Source organism: Canis lupus, chromosome 14, assembly GCF_003254725.2.
Source record: "Canis lupus dingo isolate Sandy chromosome 14, ASM325472v2, whole genome shotgun sequence".
NCBI classification, from domain to species: domain Eukaryota; kingdom Metazoa; phylum Chordata; class Mammalia; order Carnivora; family Canidae; genus Canis; species Canis lupus.
In genome coordinates, this window is record NC_064256.1 from 44159608 (window position 1) to 44183123 (window position 23516).

Here is a 23516-nt window from a genome sequence, read left to right on the forward strand (position 1 = left end):
CCCTCAAATATAAAACCCAATTTTATTATGATGATAGAAGTTTGAGGTTGATTTTTTAATAAATGATCAATTGGTTGGAAGGATGCTAGGGACAGCAGACAAGGACCACTGTTACACCCAGTGTGCCTCAACTAGCCAACAAGGGAAGTGATGCACATCTTCCTCCTTGTGGCCTGGATTAGCAGAGGTCAGCTGTCTAGCCTACAGGGTTCTAGAGATGGAAAGAAGTCCATCTAGGATCTTTAGTGGAACCCAAAGGCCCTTGAAAAAATACCTTTCTCCTTCCTAGTCATTGCTTCTGAATAAGATGAGAAGGACTGGCTGTGGATCTCCACCATCCCTCCACAGTCTTCTGGTCAAGGGATGGACGGAAGGGTAAATAAAGGAAATGTGTGTCTCAGCTGTGCCTGTGTTCATTAAGTATAACCAACAGTAAAAGATGCTCTGTAGTTGGGTCTGTGACCTGAATGACCATCCCAGCCTTCCCAAACACATGTTCTCTCTAAAGTAGTTTCCGTCCATAGATTTCTTAGAGCACTTACTATAAGGTAACTCCTATCATAGCTATCTGCAAAATGTTCCACGCAGACCATAGACTCCTTGGGGGTAGGGAAAACATCATTTATCTTCATAACTCTTTGCATATGTTATAATGTCCAACACACTGCACATGCTCAACAAGTATTTTTTAACTGAAAGGAAGTGAACTAAATAAGCGTCAGGTAAATGGGACAGATATAGAAGAATAACGAGTAGGAAGTCTCTCTCTACCCTTTTTGAGAATCTTTTCACAGCAGGAAATAAAAATTAAAAAGAAAATCATAAATGTATTTATTTAATATTTTATTCAATAGCAAGGCATGATATGTAAAAAATGTATACTTCCTTTGCAGAAATTGCCCCACTGTGGAGACTAATATCCCAGAGAAGAGCCACCTGTTGTGCAGGTAGCTTTGACATGGTCTGTAAATCAGGCTTGCTCCTCATTCACTCCACACTTCCTCCTCTGAACTTTGAGTGTCTTATATTTGCTTTGTTGTGGTTTGGTTTTATGTTTTTGTTTTCAATTTAAACTAAAATTAGATAAGCATTTTAAGCTAAAATTGGGTAAGACTACAAAGTATTAGGAAAATAAGTTCCTGAAACCAGATAAATGGCCATTCTGTATCTGAGATAAGGGATTATTTTTTGTTACAGAGTCTTTGAATTCCATTGATTGTAAATCTATGTTGCCTTTTGGAGGTCACAAAAAAGCAGTAAAATTCACCCACCTTTTTATGATTGATAAACAGAAATGGAAAATATCTTCACCTAACTTGGGATAATTTGTGAAAATATTAGGGCACCTGGGTGGCTCAGTGGTTGAGCATCTGCCTTTGGCTCAGGTCATGATCCTGGGGTCCTGGGATCGAGTCCCACACTGGGCTCCCCATAGGGAGCCTGCTTCTCCCTCTGCCTATGTCTCGGACTCCATGTGTCTCTCCTGAGTAAATTAAATCTTTTAAAAAAATCTGAGAAAATATCTAAGCAAATGTCATCCAACCACCCACCCCCTGACCAAAGACTTCTTATGTCTCGCAAAGGGGCAGCCATTGGAGCCCTGAATCCTGAAGCACATGCTGTATGAATTCACAGAAATATATTAACTCTATGGAAATGAGTAAGAAAAAATGTAAAAATGTTTCAGTGACTTCATTTGGAGAAAAAGAGGTGGAAATTTACAACAACATGGTCTTGTTTATTCTACCCTTCCCACGTTACTCCTCCTCCAGGTAAGTGGAGATGCTGTATGAAACCATTTGGTTTAAAGATAATTGTTTTAAGAAGAGGCTTAAATTTCGATTTAATGTTACTTGACTCTAAAAATGTGTTTATCTGTCATAATGTTTATTCCTAGATCATCTCTGAGGCAGGCCTCACAGAAATCTGGCACCAAGCTTGAAAAACAACTGTAAACACTTTTCTCTTTCATTTTTCTTGGTTTTGATTTTTTACAGCCTGATTCAACTATCATCCAATCTCAAAGAATAAAGCTGACTTGGCTGAGAACAGACCTGGGATTCAAACCAGATTTTTAGGTTCCAGAAACTCTACCATAGCTGCCTCCGTATGGAGTTGACTTTCTACGAAAACCACAAAATGATACAGTAAGCAATGGAAAGGAAGACTAAATGTGGTAAAACCAAACTCAATTTTGGATGTATAGTAGAATTTCTGGGGCTTATAAGTGGGTTCTGGTTTGGAATAATAATTATGAGAAAATGCTAAAAACAAAAAAACCCACATTATTTTAGATACAGCTATTAGAATTGATCTAGGCACAGATTTCACTGTTTTAGATCATAAATGCTATTTTAAATTGTTATCACTAAATATCCAAAAGCATATATTGCCTCCTTTCTCCATGACCCAAATGATAAAGGATATAATTACAATATGATTATTCTAAGTTAATTGTATGCATGTAATACTAATGCTACAGTCCTGCTAAGATACACGGGTGGATGGGTGGATGGATGGACAGATGGATGGATGGATGAACAGATGGACAGACAGAGAGAGTTAGTAAGTAAATGTATGGAAATATAACTCACTGAAACCTTGCTTAGGCCAACATGATGAGCTCCTAAAATTTAGCCATTTGATCCAAATACACATAATAAGAACAGTACAAAAGATAGTAGTTCTTAGCTCCCACCTTTGCCCATTTTTTTCTTTTCTTTTGATCCACAGCATCTGTGCTATCATTGAGAATAATGATGGTATTAAACTTTTAGTCTCTAACTTTTCTGCCCTCTCCCTCCCTTTACACAGCATGGTGTTTCTTTCCAAACTTAAAATCTGTCAATAACTCACTCTCTTCTACCCCATGTTGCCCGAGGTATTTTACTGCTGTTACTCTCTGTATTAATAACTTAGTACTTTAACACCCAAGAAATAATGAAAACATCCAACTCTGCAAGTGCTCCAGGGTCTGGCCCACTCTTAAAAGGTAAGTAAACATCAGGCATCAGCAGCCCTTAACACTCTTTGGTGCAGGTGAGACAACCAAGATTTGTCTCCATACAAAAGTTTTGTTTCTGATCAGTCTTTGAATCTGCTATTTTTTTATTTAAATTCAATTAGCCAATAGAAAGTACATTCTTCATTTCAGATACAGTGTGCAATGATTTATCAGTTATGTATAACACCCAGTGCTATAACCACATCACGTGCCCTCCTTAATGTGCATCACCCACTTACCCCATCCCCCCACCCACCACCCCTCCATCAACCCTCAGTTTGTTTCCTAGTGTTAAGAGTCTCTCATCTCTAATGATTTTTCTCCCTCTCTAATGACTTTCCCATTCTGCTATTTTTGAAGCCAACAAGAAGCCAGAGACTGTAGAGACCAAGAAGGTCCTTCAGAGAAAGTTAAGTGAGGCTGGAATTTTAAACCTGAAACATTATGACTGCTCTTCATGCTTTTCTCAATTTTTTTAGTTTAGGAAAAGCAATATAAGATTCAAGATAAGTGAGAGAAAAAAACAAATATTTTCTCTCAAGTTTTCACTGTGGCTCCAGAGTATAAGATAAAAATAGCATGCATTGTAGAGGGCTAACACTTATGAAGTACAGACGTCATCACTTGAAGATCGTGGTGCCCTTCTGTGAGAATGCTAAGAATAAATACAAAGAGGAAGCTTCGATACTTGCTTGATATTGCATTTTTAACGGTTCTCCTTGCATGTGGGTGTCTAGAAAAGAAATGGCATTAACAATGTAGACAGTGCTAGCTCCTGGAACTGGCACATATTTATGGCAAAGGCAGCTGCTATTTTAAAGAATTTTTTATAATGTTAATAGAGTTTCTCTTGACAAATGCATTGCTACTTGTGTTTTTCCCATCCCTGTGTAGAATTTGACAAAATCTATTTTTTAAGGGGGAAAACAGATAAGTATTTATTTCATGAATACTAAAAAGTTATTTTTAATCCTGAACATCAGTGTTAAAGGAAAAAAAATCACATTTTCCACAGTTCCAAAATTATAATCCTTTCTGTCAGACGGGGTTCCTTTAAAAATACAATGGTACATTAAGAGTGTAACGAAATGTCTAGAAGATAAAGTGAAACAATGAAAGCTTATATACCAATAATTCCAAGGGAAAAAATGTTTAAAAAGATTAATTTTGTCATTACCGAAGTATACATAATATACTTTTATTTGACATTTCTACTATGTAGTTATTTGGTTAGGGACTGGAAGCTAAATGGCTATATAAAAAACATGAATTGACTTTAGAGTATTCTTTAGCATAACACAATTTAATTATATTAAACCCACCAACCTTATGTCATATTATATGGATCATACCACCTATAAATGCAATATATGTATATGTTTATATACTACACATATATTTACACAATTATCTATAACATATCCCATATGTATATACATATATATTTCAGTTGCTGTTTCAATACTACAAATGTGAATTTCAAAAAAACAAGAATGTACAGGAGGATGCCACATGTTCCCTTATCATCTACCATGAGGATATCTATTATACACCCTCCTTGAGAAGCACAGAGATATTTACTAAACTTAAAAGTATATAAAAATACTATTTGGTTTGAAATGGATGTTTGTAACCAAAAGAGCTAACTGTTCTGATTCACTGTGACTCATTGATGCTAGAACCATGTGTAAGTAATGGGCTTTGTACTTCCTTGCTCCCAAGAATATAACACTGTAGTAAAAAGGAGCAGGAACATTTTGTAGTTCACCCTATTTGACCATTTTCTACCATGTATCATGGAATGGTTAACAGTCTTCCCCAAAATCCATCCAAAAAACAATTATGTTGGGTTTCAGCATTGCTGAACTCACAATAACTCTTGTTGGGTCAACCTACAGCACAGCTTCTGAAAATAGCTAAAAAATAACACTTAAGTATATCAATCAAAATGTTTTAGCAACAAAACCCTTTAAAATCTAATTAGTGAGGTTTTATCCAGAACATGAGGATAATAAGCATCTGAAAAATAATATTGCAATTTTCTCTTCCATTTATCAAACTTTTTACGGTTTTCCTTTGACAGGGACATTGGAGTGCAGGATTTAGACCCTTGGGTTATCACACAACTTGAGAAAATAAGGGTGTAAAAATGTTTTGAAAAACAAATATTTCATGGCTCTTCTTGCTAAACCATACCGTTTACTTATTGTTGATGCTCCATATGTTAATATATACACATAAATTTGTTAAGTAAATGGGTCACAGGAGTTTTCATGGACAAATGGCTAAGGGAAATGGGATATTAATCAGAACATGTGTTGTTATGATGACTTATCTTAACTGGGACTCAGGGGACTCCAGATGTTTGGTCCCCGTACACGCATGGAAAATAATTCATAAGGATGCTGCGTTCTCATGTTGAGGGAACATTCTTCTTAAAAAATAGGCCTTCTTTTTGTCAAAACATAAAGGGCTACAGTGTAATATCTTCCCAGAACTAAGAAAAAAAATGTTCTCCTCTGAGAAGGAAAGAAGTAAAAACCCCAAAAGATGGGATTAACTATTTGTAGAAACTACCTCGAGACAGCAGAGGTTGACTTCAGTGGCATGATCAATAGTAAGGTGTACTGCAAATGATTCATGGCTAAAAACAGTTAAATACTGAAGTTTTATAAGTTTTGTCCTTAAAGGAAATTAGAAAGGACTGAAGGCTATTGTTACAGTAGCACTGCCTTGGGTGTGAGAGGAAAGGACAGTGTAATAGTTACTGCTGTCAGAACTGTTCACCATCCTTGGCCTTTTTTACCCACCACAGTTCATGATCTGAGCATACCTTTGGAGATCTGTAAAGCTTATGAAAATCTGGTAGGCTATGGTGGAGAATCAAAAACAATGCCTTAAAAACAAAGAAGTTTCTGCAAGGTTAAGGCCAGAAATGTGATCAATAACAACTAAAAGTGAACAAGAGATCAACCTATCTGACGGTTGAATGTGTGGTTGAAAAGAGACTTTTAGAAAGACAGGTGCCATGGAGGAGTGCCTCTCACACTGTCAGAATGCAGGGCATTCGAGATTGCCCCCATCTATTCTTCCTGGCAAGGCTATCCTGATGGTGGAGACAGATGTATCAGGATATTCTACTTTGAAGTCACACTTTTTCATCAAGTAACTCCCCTTGTGTTTTCAGTTTGTCAAGCAACTTTCTTGTATGATTTGAGTTCCCAGGTAGGTTTTCCTTTAGGAGAAAGAAACCACTGACTGGACAGTTGACACAAATATTCCAGGGTACATCAGTAAGTTAGCAGTCAAAACCATACATTGATTATGAGTATTGGTGTTAGTGTCAACAAATCTTTTGCAGCATAACCAACTCTTGGTTTACGGTCAATATGAAACTCCTCTGCCATTGTGTAGAGTCCTTCTTGCTAATCAGCAGGCCTCCTTTATATCATCATATATAGCACAGGCTCCCAAATGATGGAACTACTTGAGTTTTTCTCCAAATAAGATAGTTCTTATATAGAGAAAAAAATGAATAAAAATCCACAAAGTGTATTTCACTTCAAAAATCCTATGTCAAGAATTTCCAAGATTCCATAATCTTCGTCTATTACTAAATTGTATTATGTGTACCTTATGCAACACAAATTGGGATAGAAGTTTAAGATGGTCATTAAGATACTGCTCTTTAAGACTTGTGAACCCATCAGAATTCTGAATAAAACCATATAGACAGCTGCTTAGAAACAAGTCAATCTGTCAAAAATTGAGGAAAATATTAAGTGACTATAAATGCCTTTAAAGTCCCCCATGACTAGGTAGGATATATGGAATTGATTCAAATATGAATGTACTGAAGATGGGTAAATGTGTTCAATTGTTTCTATAGCTCTACATGGACCAAGGCACAGCCAGCATCAGCTGCAAGTGATAACGAAGCCCTGTGGGAAGAAACAGCATAGATTGGAACAAAGAGGAAATAAAAGGAGGCAGTGGCTACAAGCTATGGTTTTGAGGGTCTGAAATAGGGCAGGTCTTTATTTTGGTGTATAAAGACAGCCTAACAACCACTGTCCTGCGTAGTGTGGGGGAAAATATTTGGAAGAAAGAATGAGGTGAGCGTAATTCCCTGAGAAGAAAATACTGGGTACAGGTATCCATGCAGACTTGAAAACGGATGATTGCCTCAACAAATGCACAGCTCCTGAATAATGATATATGTGCCAGTGTGTTTGTTGCTTCTCAAATCTCTGAACATGAACTTAAGTTAGGAACCATCTCTGCTGTAAAGACAGACATGTGTCTCAGTTTTCCAGGCACCTATTATTGGACTGTTTCCTCCCTGGATTTGCAGAGAAGGGCACAACTCCAGGTCTGTGCAGGCCCTATCTATCTCTCTCTCTCACTATGAACTCCACTGCAAAGCAAGACATGACACCCCACCCTTTAGGCAACTAACAAAATATTTTCAACTCTAGCTAAAAAATAAGAGCATCAAGTAAGACTCAGGTGTAAAGGTTCAGACTATATCCTTCCACTGCTTTTATTAAGAACTTGGTGCATCTATTAAAATAGAACAAAAGGAATCTAACAAAGTCAAAGTCATCCATTCCATTTATTTACCCACTTTCAAACTACTTTGGTAGGATCAGCTATATTAAAAAAAAAAAAAAAAAAGGAAAAATACATCCAAATATGAGGACTCACATCCCAGGCAAAATGCTTGAATGTAAACAACAAACCTTTTAATCTCAAGTAGTTGTTCTACACGACCCAACAAGAATATTGGCTCCATTGTCTTTTGTTTTCTGTATTGAGATCCAAGAGATGAGAACATGAGCAACTTAAGAAATAAACAGAAAAAGTGCCTATAAGGAAATGAGCTTAGAGACTCATTTCCCCGACAGACAAAGGCAAGTAACAGCTAAGAAAGTTTTAGTGAATATAATATACAAGTATAAAATCATCTCTCCACGTATAAGTTTTATTTTGTTTTCTCTCAATATGGGTTTTAATTTGGCTTTTAATTTGCATTTCTTACTTATGTCTATGATTTCCTAATGTGCTTATTTGCTAGCTGTACATCTCTTCTTGTGAAATGTTTAAATCTTTTGCATGTCTTTAATTAAGTTGTTTGTTTTCTTATTATTGAACATAGAAGTTTCTGTATATATTTTGGATATAACTCCTTCAATACAAATAGGCTTTGCAAATATTTTCCCCAGGTCTGTGGGCTGTCCTTTCATTCTAATAGAAGCTTCTGAAGAGTAGATGTTTTTAATTTTGATAAAACATAATTTGTCAATTTGTTCTTTTATGGTTTGTACTTTTGGTGTCATGCCTAGAAAACCTTTGCCTAACCTGCGATTGCAGAGTTACTCCTGTTTTCCTAACCATAAGTTTTATAGTTTCACATTTTAAATTTAGGGTTATGATCTATTTTAATGTTTCCATATGATGTAAAATATGAGATAATTATTTGCATATCAGTATCAAATTGTTCCATCACCATTTGTTAATGACTACCTTTCTCCATGGAATGCCCTGCCCTTTGTTAATAAGTTATCCATGTATATGTGAATTTATTTCTGGACTCTCTAATCTATTGACCCATCTGTTTATCTTGATCCTAATACCACACTGCCTTAATTACTACAGCTTTACAGTAAGTCTTGAAACAAGGCTACCTTTTTAGTCCTCCAATTTTTCCCTTCTTTTTCCAAGTTGCTTTGTCTATTTTGGGTGCTTTGCATCTCCATATAAATTTTAGAATTGGCTTGTCAATTTCTACCAAAAAAAAAAAAAACCTTCTAGAATTTTAATTGGGATTGTATGAATCTGTAGATCAATTTGGAGAGGACTTACATTTTCACTATCTCTGGAAAATTCCCCAGTATTTTGAAACTAAACACTATGCCTCTAAATAATTGTCAGATCAATGCAAAAATCAAGATGGAAATTAGAAAGTATTTTGAACTAAATGTGAATACAAATGCAACATGTTAAAATTTATGGCATACTACTAAAGTGGTACTTAGAAATTTACAGCACTTAATGCCTACATTAGAAAAAAATAAGTCAAATTAATCACATTAACTTCCATATTAAAAAACTAGAACATAAGGCAAACTCAACCCAAAAGTAAGCAGAAGAAAAAAAAGATAAATGAAATAAAAACAGAAAAACAACAGGGAATATTAATAATAATAATTAATAAAACTTATTATCCTCTAACCAGACTGGTCTAAGAAAAAAAGAGAAAAAAGATAAATTACCAATATAGAAAAATAGATTAAGTCACTACATATTCTATAAATAATAAAAGAATAATAAAATAGTATGAATATCCTTATGCCAATTTAATTCCACTATGACCTATAAATATACTTTGCATGACTTGGGTCCTTTTCAATTTATTGGGACTTGTTTTATATCTTACAATCTGGTCTATATTGATAAATGTTCTGTGTGCACTTGAAAAGAACTGTATTCTTTATTGTTGGGTATTCTAGGAACACCACTTGGGTAAAGTTGGTTGGTAATGTTAAAATCTTCCTTTCTTGCAGATTTTGTATCAATAGATATTCTATCAACGATTGAGAGAGGAATATTACTGTCTCTAATAAAATCATGGATTAAAAAATTTTTTACAGTTCATTTCATGTATTTTGGTGCATAAATATAAAGGATTATCATATAGTCTTGATAAATGGGCAACTTTATTATGAAATGAACTTCTTTATCTCCGGTGATAGTGTTTGCAATGAAATCTATTTTGTAAGATACTAATGCAGGTCTTAAAGCTTTCTTTTTATTAGTGTTAATTGGTATGCCAATTTCCATCCTTTTACTTTTGGGCTATTTGTGTCTTTTTTTTTAATAAAGTTAGACTATAATTGGGTTTTACAATCTGAAAACCTCTGTCTTTTTATTGGGGTGCTTAGGAAATTTAATGTCATAACTGATATCCTTAGTTTTAAGTCCATGATCCTGCTATTTGTTTCCTATTTGTCTCATATGTTTTTTGTTCCCTTATTACTTTTTGCCTTCTTACCGATTAAGTTTTTTTATTATTTCATTTATCTCTTTTGTTGGCTTATTAGCTATATGTCTGTGTTTTGTTATTTTAATTTAATTGCTTTAGAGTTTATAGCATATGCTTTTAATTTATCACAGTCTACTTTCAAATGATATTATATATATCACTTCATGTATAATATTAGAACTTTACAATAGTATTCTTTCATTTCTCTCTTCCCAGCTTTTTATGCTATTGTTGTCTTTTTATGCTATTGTTTTATGCTATTTCAATTGTATATGTTTTTTATTTATTTATTTATTTATTTATTTGAGAAAGAGTGTGTACAGGAGGGGCAGAGAGAGAGAGAGAGAGAGAGAATCTCAAGCAGACTCCATGCTGATCATGAAGCCTGATCTCATGACCTTGAAATCACCACCTGAGCTAAAACCAACAGTCAACCACCTAACCAAATGCACCACCCAGGCACCCCTCAGTTATATATGTCATAAATCAAACAATGTATTATCATAATTTTGTTCAAATAGTCGGCGATCTTTAAGAGGTTTAAATGATAAGAAAAAAAATCTTGTATATTTATCCATTTAGCTATCATTTTTTGTGTGCCTGATTCTTTTCTGCAGGTTCATATTTCCAACTGGCATAGTTATCCTACTGCCTTTCATTAACATTTCTGGTAGTGTGGATCTACTGGTGATGAATTCTTTCAGCTTTTATATCTGAAAGATATGTTTACTGTGTATGGAATTCTTTTTTAAAAAGATTATTTATTTATTCTTGAGATGTGTATGGAATTCTTAATTGAATTATTTTTTTCTTTCAGCATATTAGCTCCACTGTCTTCTTATTTGCATTGTTTCTGATAAGAAATCTACAATTATCCTTATCTTTGTTTAATGTACTTGAGTTTTTCTATTTCTCTAGCTGTTTTTAAATTTTCTTTTCTTTACTGGTTTTTAATAATATGATTATGCCATGTTTTGGTGTAATTTTCTTCAAATTTCTTGTGCTTGGTCTTTACTGAGCTTCTTGAGTCTGTGCATTTATAATTTTCATCACCGAGCAAAATTTTAGCCATCAAATATTTTTCTTTCCTCCCCTCCCTCTTCTTTATGTTGGGGATTCCAATTACACATACATTAGGCTGTTGAAGATGTCCTACAATTCATGGATGCCCTTTACAATTTTCTTTTGGTTTCATTTTGGATAGTTTTTCACTACTCTTTTCTTCCACAGTGTTTATCTCATTCACTATATTTATTATTAATCTTATCCAACGTTATTGGATAATTTCATCCAGTGTGTTTTCCACATCAGACACTGTACTGTTCATCTCTAGAAGTTTCCCCTTCTTTATATCTCCCATGTCTCTAATCAACTTCCAAACATATGGGCTATAGTTATAAGAACTACTTTAATGTTCTTGTCTGCTATTCTAACTTCTATTTCAGTTCTGGATTGGCTTCCATTGTTTCTCTCTCTCTCTCTCTCTCTCTCTCTCTCTCTCCCTCCCTCCCTCCCTCCATCCCTCCTTCCCTCTCATTACAGGTAGTATTTTCTTGCTTCTTTGCATGTCCAATAATTTTTTGTCAACTATTGGATATTATGAACTTTACCTTGTTGGGTACTGGATATTTTTGTATTCCTATATATGCCTATGAACTTTAGTCTAGAGTAGAGTTAAGTTATTTGGAAACACTCTGATCCTTTTATGTCTTGCTTTCAAGGTTTATTAGATAAGACCAAAGCAATATTTAGCCTACAGCTACCTACTCCCCCATTAATAAAATAAGACAATCGGGTGGATTCTACACGATTCTCTTTAAATGATGAGGTCTTCAATCCAGCTAGTTGGAATTGGCACTTTTCTTGCCTTATATGAAGTGTGAACATTAGGACCATTCCTTCTAATCTTCTTGAATGGTTCTTTCCTGAACCATTCTTTCTTGCCTGATCTCAGGCAGTTTCCTATCTGCATGGTCAATCAGTACTCTGATGAGTGGATACTCTTTAGATCTCTGGACTTCTATATCTCTACAGATCTCTCTTCTCTGGTACTTTATCTTGTTAACTTCAGCCACCACCGCAGCTCTCCCTGGATCTTTATTCACTTCTTCAACTCAAGAAGTCCATCAGGTCTGCCTGGGTTCTCCCTCATATGCTGCCTGGAAACCCTCTCAAGGGACTACACTGAAGCAATCATAGTGCTTATTTCATTTGTTTCCTGTTTCTTGAAGATCACTGTCTTTCATTTCATTTCTTTTTTTTTAATATTTTTATTTATTCATGAGACACACACACACACACACACACACACACACACACACAGAGGTAGAGACACAGTGTCTTTCATTTCTTAATGTCCAGTATCTTGAAGACTATTTTTCCACATAAGTTGTCTTTTATTATGATTATTATTGTTTCAGGTGAAAGGGTGAATCTAATTCTTATTAGTCCTCTTTGGCAGAAGCAGAGGTCCATAAATAGTCTTTTGTCTACCCTTTTCACTTTATATTGCTGACTTTAAATTTCATGAACATCTTTAAATATTCCAATTCCCAGAACATTCAGTGAAGGAGAAATTCCTGCTGAACTCCTCTGGAGCTTGGCAAACAACCCTGTAGGGCCTAATTATAATCAATCTTTTAAGAGACACAAAATGGTGGCTATCTCTTATATCTCTGTTAATGTAGTCAAATAAAGTTAAGGGCAAATTCATATTTCCGAGCAATTCTTAAAAATTTTGGCAGGTCCAAGAGGCTATGCTGTTTCAAAAATGGCTAAAATCACACTGAAAAAGAACTCATTCACTGACACCCCACAAGTCTCCCAGTGACACTGTAAAAGTTTAGGCCCTAAGAGAATCTTGGCTCAGAGGCCCAGTCTTTTTATGTTAGTACATTTCTCCCTAAGAGTAAACAAGGTAGTTTCGAAGGACATTCATTCTTTAAAGTCAGTTTGAAAATTAGTGCTACAGGATACTAAGGAGAACCTCAGTAGCCTGACAGAGATAATGTACAACTGCAATGTGTTCACTATGCCAGGATGTAATTTATGCTTTCAGCACACACTCCTTCCCTCTGTGAGTGCCTCAGCTCCCTGGGGTTTGGGAATAACCAACTGCGGTCCAGTTTCCATCAAGCTTCTTTCTGAATGCATACAATGTTGCAATTTCCAACCATAGTGGGTTTGGTCATACTGGGCACTGAACTGTGCTTGGATATTTCCTCTCAAAAATTAGACAGAGCTGGTCACCACTGGTTCCCAGGGGGAGAGGCATGAAAAATAGTTAAATTGGCTTCCTCTAGTTATCAAATGTAATAGGATCTATTAAAAAGAAATAACAAAATGTATGTGGTTGTTACTAGACAGCTTTTAAAAATAAATGTACCCACTATTCATGTATCATTTAAAATTTTTCCTAGAGTTTCGATGACCAAAATTGAAGAGATAAATGAGACTGACTGAAATCTTTTCTACTTCATGCCACCAAGAATAGCTTTCATCCTAGTAAAGATTTTTGGCTAAGATAGCACAAGTAACTAAAGCCCAATGACCTATGTCCTTATGATATCAAAGCAGTAAGAATAACTGATATCATATTAGCCCATCTATGAAATTAAAATACAAGGTTGTTCATGTCCAACTTTGTGTATAAACTTGCTAGTATTATGAATATACCAGACCCATTTAAAGCAGTGGAAAGTTAGAGTTATGGAGGGAAAAAGAATTTTTCTTATTACTGTACCCTGTTCACCACCCTATGGAATCAAGAATCCTGTTCATTAAACAATCAAGCTTTACATTTATTTGTCCAATAGAACATAATACCTATTTACCCTCTCCCATACAGCCCTTTTATAAAAAAGTTGCTTAATTATTTTAAATACTTGGGGACAATTAAATTATAAGGGCTCAGGTAAAATAAAAGGGCTTCATGAAGGTAATAAAATCTAATTCACAATGCCCATATAATATCATAATAGATATTTGTAGCACAATATGCAACAAGATCCCATGTTAAAGATTTGGGACTCAGTTTATTCTGCGCTTTTATGCTGTAGGAATTTAGATAGGCCACTGAATTCAGGATGGGCCAGGTGTTCAGGTGCTGGGTTTATACATTACATTTATACTGTACATTTTCTGGCTTGCATTACCTTGACTTGGTTTAATGATATCTGGCAACAAATCTTACCCTACAGCAGAGTCTAGCTAGGATGACTACCATTTTGAATTCTGTTTTGTCTCCCATGTAATTCATGTCTTAGTCACAATCATTTGAGGAAGGTATTTTTATTAGGTACATGGATTTCACTTACATAAACAATTTGGCGCAAAACTGCATATGGATGTTTCCTAGATATTATGTGATAAGACACCTTGAATGAGCTTAAAAGAAAAGGCTTAAGAACCGATTTCACACATGAGTAAAGAAAACCTGTCATAGTGGCTTGAAGATGAAAGCTAGAAGGGCTGCTTCCTTTTTAATAGGTGGAGTTGTGTTCAAATTTTTTCTTACTCTTCGAACTGAATACACAGTATTTGTTCTTCAATGACATTTAAACCAAACTATCAAAGAACAGCTTAGCATCCACAATGTCTCCAGGGAGGCATAACTCAAAGAGAGTCTGGGACTTTTGAACAAACCATTACCTAGAAACTTGCGTTTTCAGTTTATCATGTACACATATGAAGGAGTTGCTATGCATAAGCCCAAGTTACAACTGAACCAGGAGATTTATATAAAAGGCGGGAGCAGTTTTCTCAGTAGGATAGTACAAAGTCTGAAAGAGAATAAAATCTAAACTTTCAGGTTTTAGAAAGAGTAAGATGCTTTGTGAAAAGTAAGAGCAATGTTCATGGAGCACATCACAAGGTAGGTTCATTCTACCTTGGGTATTTGGTGGGGTTTGCCATCCAAAGCTTGCCTTTGAGACTTGCTGACCAAACTGCATTATACAAATATGTCTGTTTTCCAATATGTGGGCCTTCCAACATAGTGATAACACTGGACAGATCTCTCATCTTATCAAAAGTAATAATTCCTCATTAAAAGAGAAAATGTGAAAATTGAAAACATAGAACATTTCCCATTTATGCTACACAACTCACAATCAAAGACTTGTATTCCATCTCATTCCAACCAGTAAGTCTAGAGTCAACTTTAAAGTTAAAATGAAAAAATGCCAAGTGGTAAAGACAGAGTGTAGAATGCATTTGTGATGGAGAAAGAATGGTGGAGGGGAAGAGATACAATGATAATCTGTAAATTATTGAAATAGGGATTGAGTACTTCTTAAATGTAGTGAAGGGTTTTTTCAGGGTATAATACAAGAATATATTAACAACCATGATTTCAATTCTAGGTGTAATTCTAACAAACCTGCATTAAATTGCACATTTTATGGAAAAATATAATGGGAATTATGTTCTTACCATCTGTTTTCTTTGAATCACTTCCGACATTAGATTGATCCTTCCTGTCTGTCTTATTTTTACCATCTTTCAAGTCACCTGAAAGTAATAAACATGACAAACAGTATATGTATATAGTTAAAAGGGAAGTTATAACTAGTCTTAAACTTGTCAAGGTAAAAAGATGAAAAAAATCCATAATTTTAGTCATGAAGGGGGTACTTGTCTGAATGTAAATATCTTTTTAATCCATATATTAGGTCTTAAAAGCTAGATTATGATCTAGAAATTAAAACAAAGTTCCTGTTAAGCAACATTACACTTAAGCCAATAATGTTTATTTTCCAAGAAAGGCAATTCAGCTTTATTACTGAGTTGTGGAGTGTGGAAAACTTAGGTCAAATGTAAGTTATCCCAGCTAATAGCTACTTAACCTCTATATGCCTCAATTTCCTCATCTGCAAAATGGGGATGATAATAGCTACTTTATAGACATAATAAAAGGACAAATGTATTTAAGTTAGTGAATGTGATATCTGGCACATCATACAATGACAACTGAACTCTAAAACAGAGTTATAAATGGTATTCTAAGTAATGAGCTTGTCAAAATATGATTTGTAAATGTTAAAAAAACACTATGCAGGGGGATCACTGGGTGGCCCAGCGGTTTAGGGTCTGCCTTTGGCCCAAGGCGTGATCCTGGAGTTCTGGGATCGAGTCCGAGGATCGAGTCCCATATCAGGCTCCCTGCATGGAGCCTGCTTCTCCCTCTGCCTATGTCTCTGCCTCTCTCTCTCTCTATGTGTGTGTGTCTCTCATGAATAAATAAATAAAATCTTAAAAAAAAAAACACTATGCAAACAAATGTAGAATAAACACATGTCAAAAACTTAATTCATTCACAAAGGAATCAGAGAGATGGTGTTAAGGGCATTTAAGGAAATGGGTATTTATAGGTAGAAAACTGTTAAAATAAGATTGATGTGTTAGAAACAAAACTGGTCATGTCCTACAGGGCAATAAAAATAATAACTTATGAGTGGGGGGAATCTCTTCTAACAGTCAAAAATCTCTAAGTTAGCATGTAACTTTACAGTACCTAGGCTTGAGTCAAGGTAAATGACAAGGTTAAACACAGTCATGTTCTAAAGCAGAAGTCACTGGGCAACCCAGGTGGCTCAGCGGTTTAGCACTACCTTCAGCCCAGGGTGTGATCCTGGAGACACAGGATTGAGTCCCAGGACGGGCTCCCTGCAGGGAGCCTGCTTCTCCCTCTGGCTGTGTCTCTGCCTCTCTCTCTGTGTGTCTCTCATGAATAAATAAATAAAACATTAAAAAAAATAAAGCAGAAGTCATCAAAATGTAGCTCATGGGCCAATCTGGAAATAGAGATCTTTGGGAATATCATGTCCATTTGTTTACATATTGTCTGTGGCTGCTTTCATGCTGCAGTGGTAGGTGCCACATAGTTGCAATGGAGACACACAAAACTAGGAGTAGTTAATGGCTGGGCTAACACAGAGAAAGCTTGCTGACCCTTGTCTAAGAGAATTAAATAATCCCTGGCCACGTTTGTCCACCAGTAATGTCACTGTGACATTGAAAGGACATGGCATCCCTTCCCCCAGCCCTATTCTCAAGTTTTGGAAATTCTTCTTACAATCTTACTAATAGCATCTTTGTTTTTAGCCTGCATAAAACCCAGAATACACAACATTACAACTAAAATACCAGTACTTCTTAAAACAAGAAGACCCTAAGAATAATTGCAACCAGGGAGGACTATCTTTTTTTTTTTTAAAGAAAAGATAGAGGTCCTATCTTTTTTTTGCTTTCTTTGTGCCAGGCAATGTGATAAATGCTTTGTGTGCAGCATTTCACTAAATTATTTCAACAACCCCATTATGAAAGTACTGTTATTGCAAGTAGACAAATTCATCACAGTTTAATTCACTAAATTATCAATTTGCAGAATAACAAACTCATCAAATGATGTTTTCCAAGTGTGGGTTTTCCCTTGACTTCACTACAGCCACTGTGTCACACACTGGTCAATCCTGCTGTGTTGAGTGCAGTGCACTGGCTGCTGGCTGCCAATGGTTCACAAACCATCCTGGCCCCATCTCTGCCTATAACCTTGCATGTATTTCTCCTTCCAGCAGCAGAAATGCTCCTGTTGGCCTCTGCAGACCTGGTTTAAGCAATTCATCTGACAGTTTTTGCATATATGGCCAACTGATCTTTCCATAAAGTGATTTTGTTTAAGCAGACTTGTGAAGAATGGACATGAAACTCATATTACCATCTCCATTTTATGGCTATGGAACCTAAGGCTTGGAAAAAGTAATCTACCACAATATACACAGATGGCTTTGAGTCTAGAAGCTAAGCTTTCAACCACTGTATCTTGCAACTTTCCTATGAAGCTTAAGTTTTCAATTTTTGTTTATTGCTGCCATTTCTAAATGCCTTAGGCCTACATATTTATAAAGAAATGGTTATCTAAGCATAATTCAAGACCATTTGGGGTTGTAATATATTCAACATAGTAAGTATTTTCAATGGAATTTGATAAATCCTAAGCTAAGAGTCAATAAATTCTCCAAGTTTCCTCTTACTCTTAATTCTGAAATAGGATGAACTGGCTGAAGGGACTGAGGTAAAAGGGGGTCAACTCTAGGCAGGGTGTAAGCAGGAGGAATTCAAGTGAAGGGCATGGTCATCACCCTTTACCACCACCAATGGCCAAAGGGAGAATTCCTTTGGAGGTCCCATGAACAGTTCAAATATTGGCTCTTGTTTTAAGGATGCCAGAGATGGATTCAAGGATTTTGAGCCCTATCGTCAAACTAATTCTCTGTAGAAAAAAAATCTTTCTTTCCTAAATGAGCCTTCACATCCTAATGCATAATACTTTACACCTTCAAGGTTTCCATGGACTGGAGCTTTATGTACAGCTGCATCAAGATCAGGATGTCTTCCAGAAGTCATAGGGGGGTTCAATTTGCTGGATTCTAGGCAGCAGCCTGTGGCAACCTGCCTTTTCCTCAGTCAGGGTTGGGGAGGTTGAGAAAGGAAGTACCTTGTTGGAAACCAAAGCTTAAGGGATCTCATATATGCTGATGAGAACACCTTTAGAACTCCACTTAACCAATGTTCTCTGGTTCTATCCCGGAAGTATCTTGGGTGACCACAAAGAAGGATTATGGGAAAGTGACACATATTTGTTTGATGATGTTCCTTGAACAGAATCCATTAGGTAATTTCCCATGGGTTGTATATGGAGTAATGGCTGATCTGAGCTGTTATTCAATAAACAGAGGAAACAAAAGAGCCTTTCTGCACAGTTATAAATCATTTTAATTAGACTGCTGTAACACAGTCCCGAACCACCATTAGGTTTTCTTATTATTGCTCAAAATTGACTTCTTTTCCCATGTCTCATTTAATACTTAATTTTTAAGGGAAATGGTAGACTGTTGATTACTTTGGGAAATAAACACAGTTGTGAAATCAACCCAGCCTGGTTGAAAATTTGGTCTCCTATTTGTCTCTTTCAGGGTCTCTCTCTAATGGTCTTCAAAATAGATTACTGCCACCTCTACCCTCTCTGGGTATTTGTTTATACTCATTGCATAGAATTCATAACTTTCTCTATGATTGGCATGTTTTTTGTTCATTGGTTTCTCTCCCTCAGCAGACCAGGGGTTGGTCACATGGCCCCATTGCCTGATATTATATGGCCTACAAACTAAGAATAGTTTTTATATTATTAAATAGTTGAAAAAGGAGAATATTTAATGACAGTTGAAATTATATAGAATTCACACTTGAATTTTCATAAAGTTGTATTGGAATACAGCCATGCTCCTTTGTTTATAAATTATCTGTGGCTGCTTTTATACTAAAACATAACTGTTCAGCAGTTGCAACAGAGATTGCATGGCTCCCCAAATCTACAATATTTACTATCTTGCCCTTTACAGAAAAAGTGCGCCAAACCCTGCAATAGATTATAAACTTATTGTGGACCTCAGCTGAGCCTCAATATTCTTCTGATTTCCTAGTCTCTCCAATAATGCCAAAACTTGCAAACAGTAGGGATATGCTGATTATGAAATACAGAATTTGGACTTGGACCTAAATTTGACTTGAAATCTCTACTTAGTGGTTGCTGGACCTTAAGCAAGTGATTTAACCTGAATCTCTGTTTCCTCATCTGCAAAATGGGAATGATATATCTACCTCACAGAGCTGTTAGCATTTTTTACATGACTTAGTGTAGGTAAAAATCTCATGTACAACATCTGGCACATATTATGCATTCAATAAATGTTATTGGTAATACTTTTGTTAAAGGAAGACATTTTAACCCACTTTTCTAAAAGAAAAAAAAAACTAGGGAAGAAACCACATCTTGCCCCTCTCAGGAGCCCTTCAATACTCCTTCTCTGAGAAGGAGATACTCATCTAGAAGGAGGAGTTTGAGAATGCATAGCTTCAGCTCAGCCACCCAATTCTCTGATTCCCAAACCCCTTTGAGATGTGTTTTCCACAAGACACACCTTTTCTGTCACTCCACGAGCAGCCCGCCAGGGTTGGGATAGAGGTGGCAGTTCCTAGGCCTGCCTGCTCTGCCAGTGTCTGGTTGGCTAAGCTCAGTTCAAGGCTGATGGATGAAGTAGCCTATGTGCTCAGCAGACTGAGTCCCATTTTCCAATCCAACTCCAGTTGCAGTAGAGCTATATTTTGATCACAGACTTTCTGATACTGTATCTCTCTCTGAGAGAGCTCAGGAGGTTCTGAACTCGGGAGGGGGATGAGAAGGGATCTTCTGCACTGCCCTGTAACAGCAATAGGTATATCATAATTCTTATAAAACTGAACATATTTTCTGGACAATGATGCACCTGAATGCAAAGCAAACCAGTTAGGAGCAGTCTCCAGAACCAGGCTGTTGAGGTGCAGCACAGGGTGGAAGAAGGCCTTCTCAATTTCCTAGGGTGCTCATGGGGTCACATGAGGGAATTTATGCAAAGCCCTTGGAACATGATAGGAGCTCTTAATATTATCATATGTATTAAAATATTGTTTCTGGATTCTATATGTTCTGTATGTTCATTGTAAAAATAATTGGAGAGTGTTGTGCTAAGCACCTTCTACATGTTCCTCATTCACTCAGGCTGGGAAGCATACATAACAGCTACAGCGTGGCCTACCAGGTGGATAAGAGAACAAACCTGTAAAGAGAGGACTTAGAGCAGCATCTGGTGTATAGTCAATAGATGCTAGTTATTCTACCGTTGTCATTGTTTCTGCTATCATTCTCATTACTGGAGGCTCACAGTGGCCCTGCTGTGAACAGGAATTATTATACACATTTTACGGAGCCACTAGAAAGTTAAGGAACCTGGCCAAGGCCACCAGGAAGTGAAAGGCACAGCTGTGACTTGGATCCAGGTCTGTCGAACTGCAAAACTACCTTGCCCCAACTTGGCCCTTGAAGGCTCCAGAGACTATGGCCTTCCTGCTCTTCCCTAAACAAGGTGGCCAATCCCATGCCCTTTTGCCTTAGCTCATCTCGTTTCCTCTGGTGAAGAAGGCCCTGTCCCTCATCTGACTGGCAAAGTTCAGTATTTAAAACACAGTTCAGGCACCACCACCTCCTGAAGCTTTCTTTGACATTTCTCCATTCCAGGAGCCCCAGAGCAACAAAGCTAATGTCCTTTTTTTTTACATGATCCTTGATCATTTTAGCTGCCATGCCATGACTTTAATTTGCTCAGAATTATTTCCAAGGCTGTCTATGTTCTCTCTGAGATTGTGGACTTCCTGTGGCTTTTGCATTTCTTTTTTTCTTTTTTTTTTTTTAAATATTTTACTTATTCATGAGAGACAGAGAGAGGGGCAGAGACATAGGCAGAGGGAGAATCAGGTTCCCTGCAGGGGGGGCAGGGAACCTGATGTGGGACTCAATCCCAGGACCCGGGGATCATGACCTGAGCCAAAGACAGACGCTCAACACTGAGCCACCCAGGTGTCCCGGCCTTTCCATTTTTAAATACTCAGTGCCAAGCACAAGGCACAAGGTGGTGACCAGATCAACCTGGTTTGCCTGGTACTTTTTGGCTTTAAAATCTAAAACTCTGGATGCCAGGAAATTCCCCAGTACCAAGCAAATGGGATAGGGTGGTCACCATAATGTATATACTTTTTCACCTACAGACATACAGACACATTCTACTGGAATAGACCCTAGATAGACCTGAGCCCCAGCCCTGCCTGCTAGAGGGATAGTACCCACATCAGATGGACTTTCCAGCCACCCATCTGGCAGTGAGCACTCAGGAAAATGCTGAGATTGTTATGAGTTACTTCCTCAATGGCTAGGCAGGCACTGGCCAGAGTCTCCAGAACGGTTGGGAAAAGCTTAGAAGCTCCAAGTCTCCCCAGAGGGAATGGCCTAAGCCAGTCTCTGGCTTCATCTGATGGGATCCTCATGGGACCCAGGGCCCAGTGAGGTGTGATCAGCAGCAGCTGGGAAGACCAGACACACCTGGCTCAGAGAGCCAACCACATAGGTGCCGTTATTTGCCAGTTTTCGTTCATTATGTCATTGATATCCCAATGAAAGAGTTCCACCAGTGAAACTGTACTCACCATTCTGTTGTTTTTCTCCTGAGGACTTCTCAGATTTGGAATTCTTTCCACGAGGGTTGTCACTTTTGTTTGTGCGTGTTCCGTTAACTTGATTCTTAGCTTCTCCAGATGTCTTTTTTTCGGTTTTGCCAGCCGCACCCTCTTCAGCCTGGCTTTTGGCTTCCATTTCCTTTTGCTTCTCCTCTGCAGCCAGGCGAGCTTTTTCTTCCGCCTCCTTCTTGGCCTTCTCCTCTGTATCCATGGCAAGTCAGGAAAGACACAGAAAAGATGAAAGGAGGTCACGCTATTAGGAGAATTGCCTCTTCAAACAAAAACAAGTATTTGCACTGAGTGTTTGGGATCTATTTTTGGTTAATTCAAGTCAGGTTAGTGTGTATATTCAGGAAACCAATAATATAGGTTCATGGTGATGTCATTTCTGAAAATAGTGGGTGAGAAAAAGGAGCAGGGAGAAAGTAATAAGGATCATAATAATTAATAAACCGATATAACAATTGGCATTTTCAATGTTTATCATCAATAACTTCTCTTGAGTGTGTCCTCTATGTCAGGTATTACACTAAGTGCTTTTCAAGGACTACTTCTTTTCATTCCCAAAACAGCCTTAGGCAGTAGCTACTTTCATTTTAGCTCTATTTTACAAATGTGAATCAAGGCTCTGGAACATTACAAAATCCTTCCATGACCCCAGTAGAAATTGGAGTTTCATGGATATCTGCTTAGGATCTGGAGTTTAAACATAGACAATTGATAACAAAACAGAAAGACAGGAAAAATAATTGCCACTAGAATAACACAGTTTCAGGCCAGTGTTTATGAATTTAAAAGTAGGAAGAGGATAATCAAGCCTTACAAAAAGCATGGTCTTCGAACTGTCCACAAGATTAGAGGTAGTCTTTTTGTTGTTGTTGTTGCTGTTTTTTTAGAGGTAGTCTTTAGTTTGGGCAGATACCCTAGTCTTCCCCTTTAATGAGAGAATGTCAGCCTCGTTTCCAATTCTGTTTACTGTGAAACGGTCTGGCTCTGTGTTTCATCAAAAACATAGGGTAGTTGCATACGGTCAAGCATTCATGACAACATTGTTTCATTCATTCATCTAATTTCTATTGAGAAGTGACAGTGTCAAGCACCATTTTAGGCGCTGGGATTATAGCAGCAAGCAAGATTTAATGGAACAGAAAAGATCATAATTAAGTAAGCAAGTCACTAAGATAATTTCAGGTGGTAAAAAGGACTTTGCCAAAAAGGCAAAGCAAAGTAATATGATGGAACAGGATCAGTATAAGAGAAGGAGGTGGCATTAGATCAGGAGGTAAATAAAATGCTATTTGACAAATTCTTAATGATGAATTGCTGGCCATGAAATAATCAGGGAAAATCACATTCCAGGCA

The 23516-nt window shown here is 36.9% G+C and overlaps 1 protein-coding gene across 11 annotated transcripts in view; it reads right to left on the reverse strand.

Annotated features, from left to right (window-relative positions):
* Positions 1-23516, reverse strand: part of PDE1C (phosphodiesterase 1C) — a 490416-nt gene that overhangs the window by 35152 nt on the left and 431748 nt on the right. For all 11 annotated transcript variants that reach the window (XM_025464556.3, XM_025464559.3, XM_025464561.3 and 8 more), the window contains 2 exons: positions 22125-22355; positions 15483-15560 (listed from right to left, as the gene is read on the reverse strand). In XM_025464556.3, coding sequence (XP_025320341.1) covers positions 15483-15560; positions 22125-22355 — 309 coding nt within the window. The remainder of the gene's footprint in view (positions 1-15482; positions 15561-22124; positions 22356-23516) is intronic.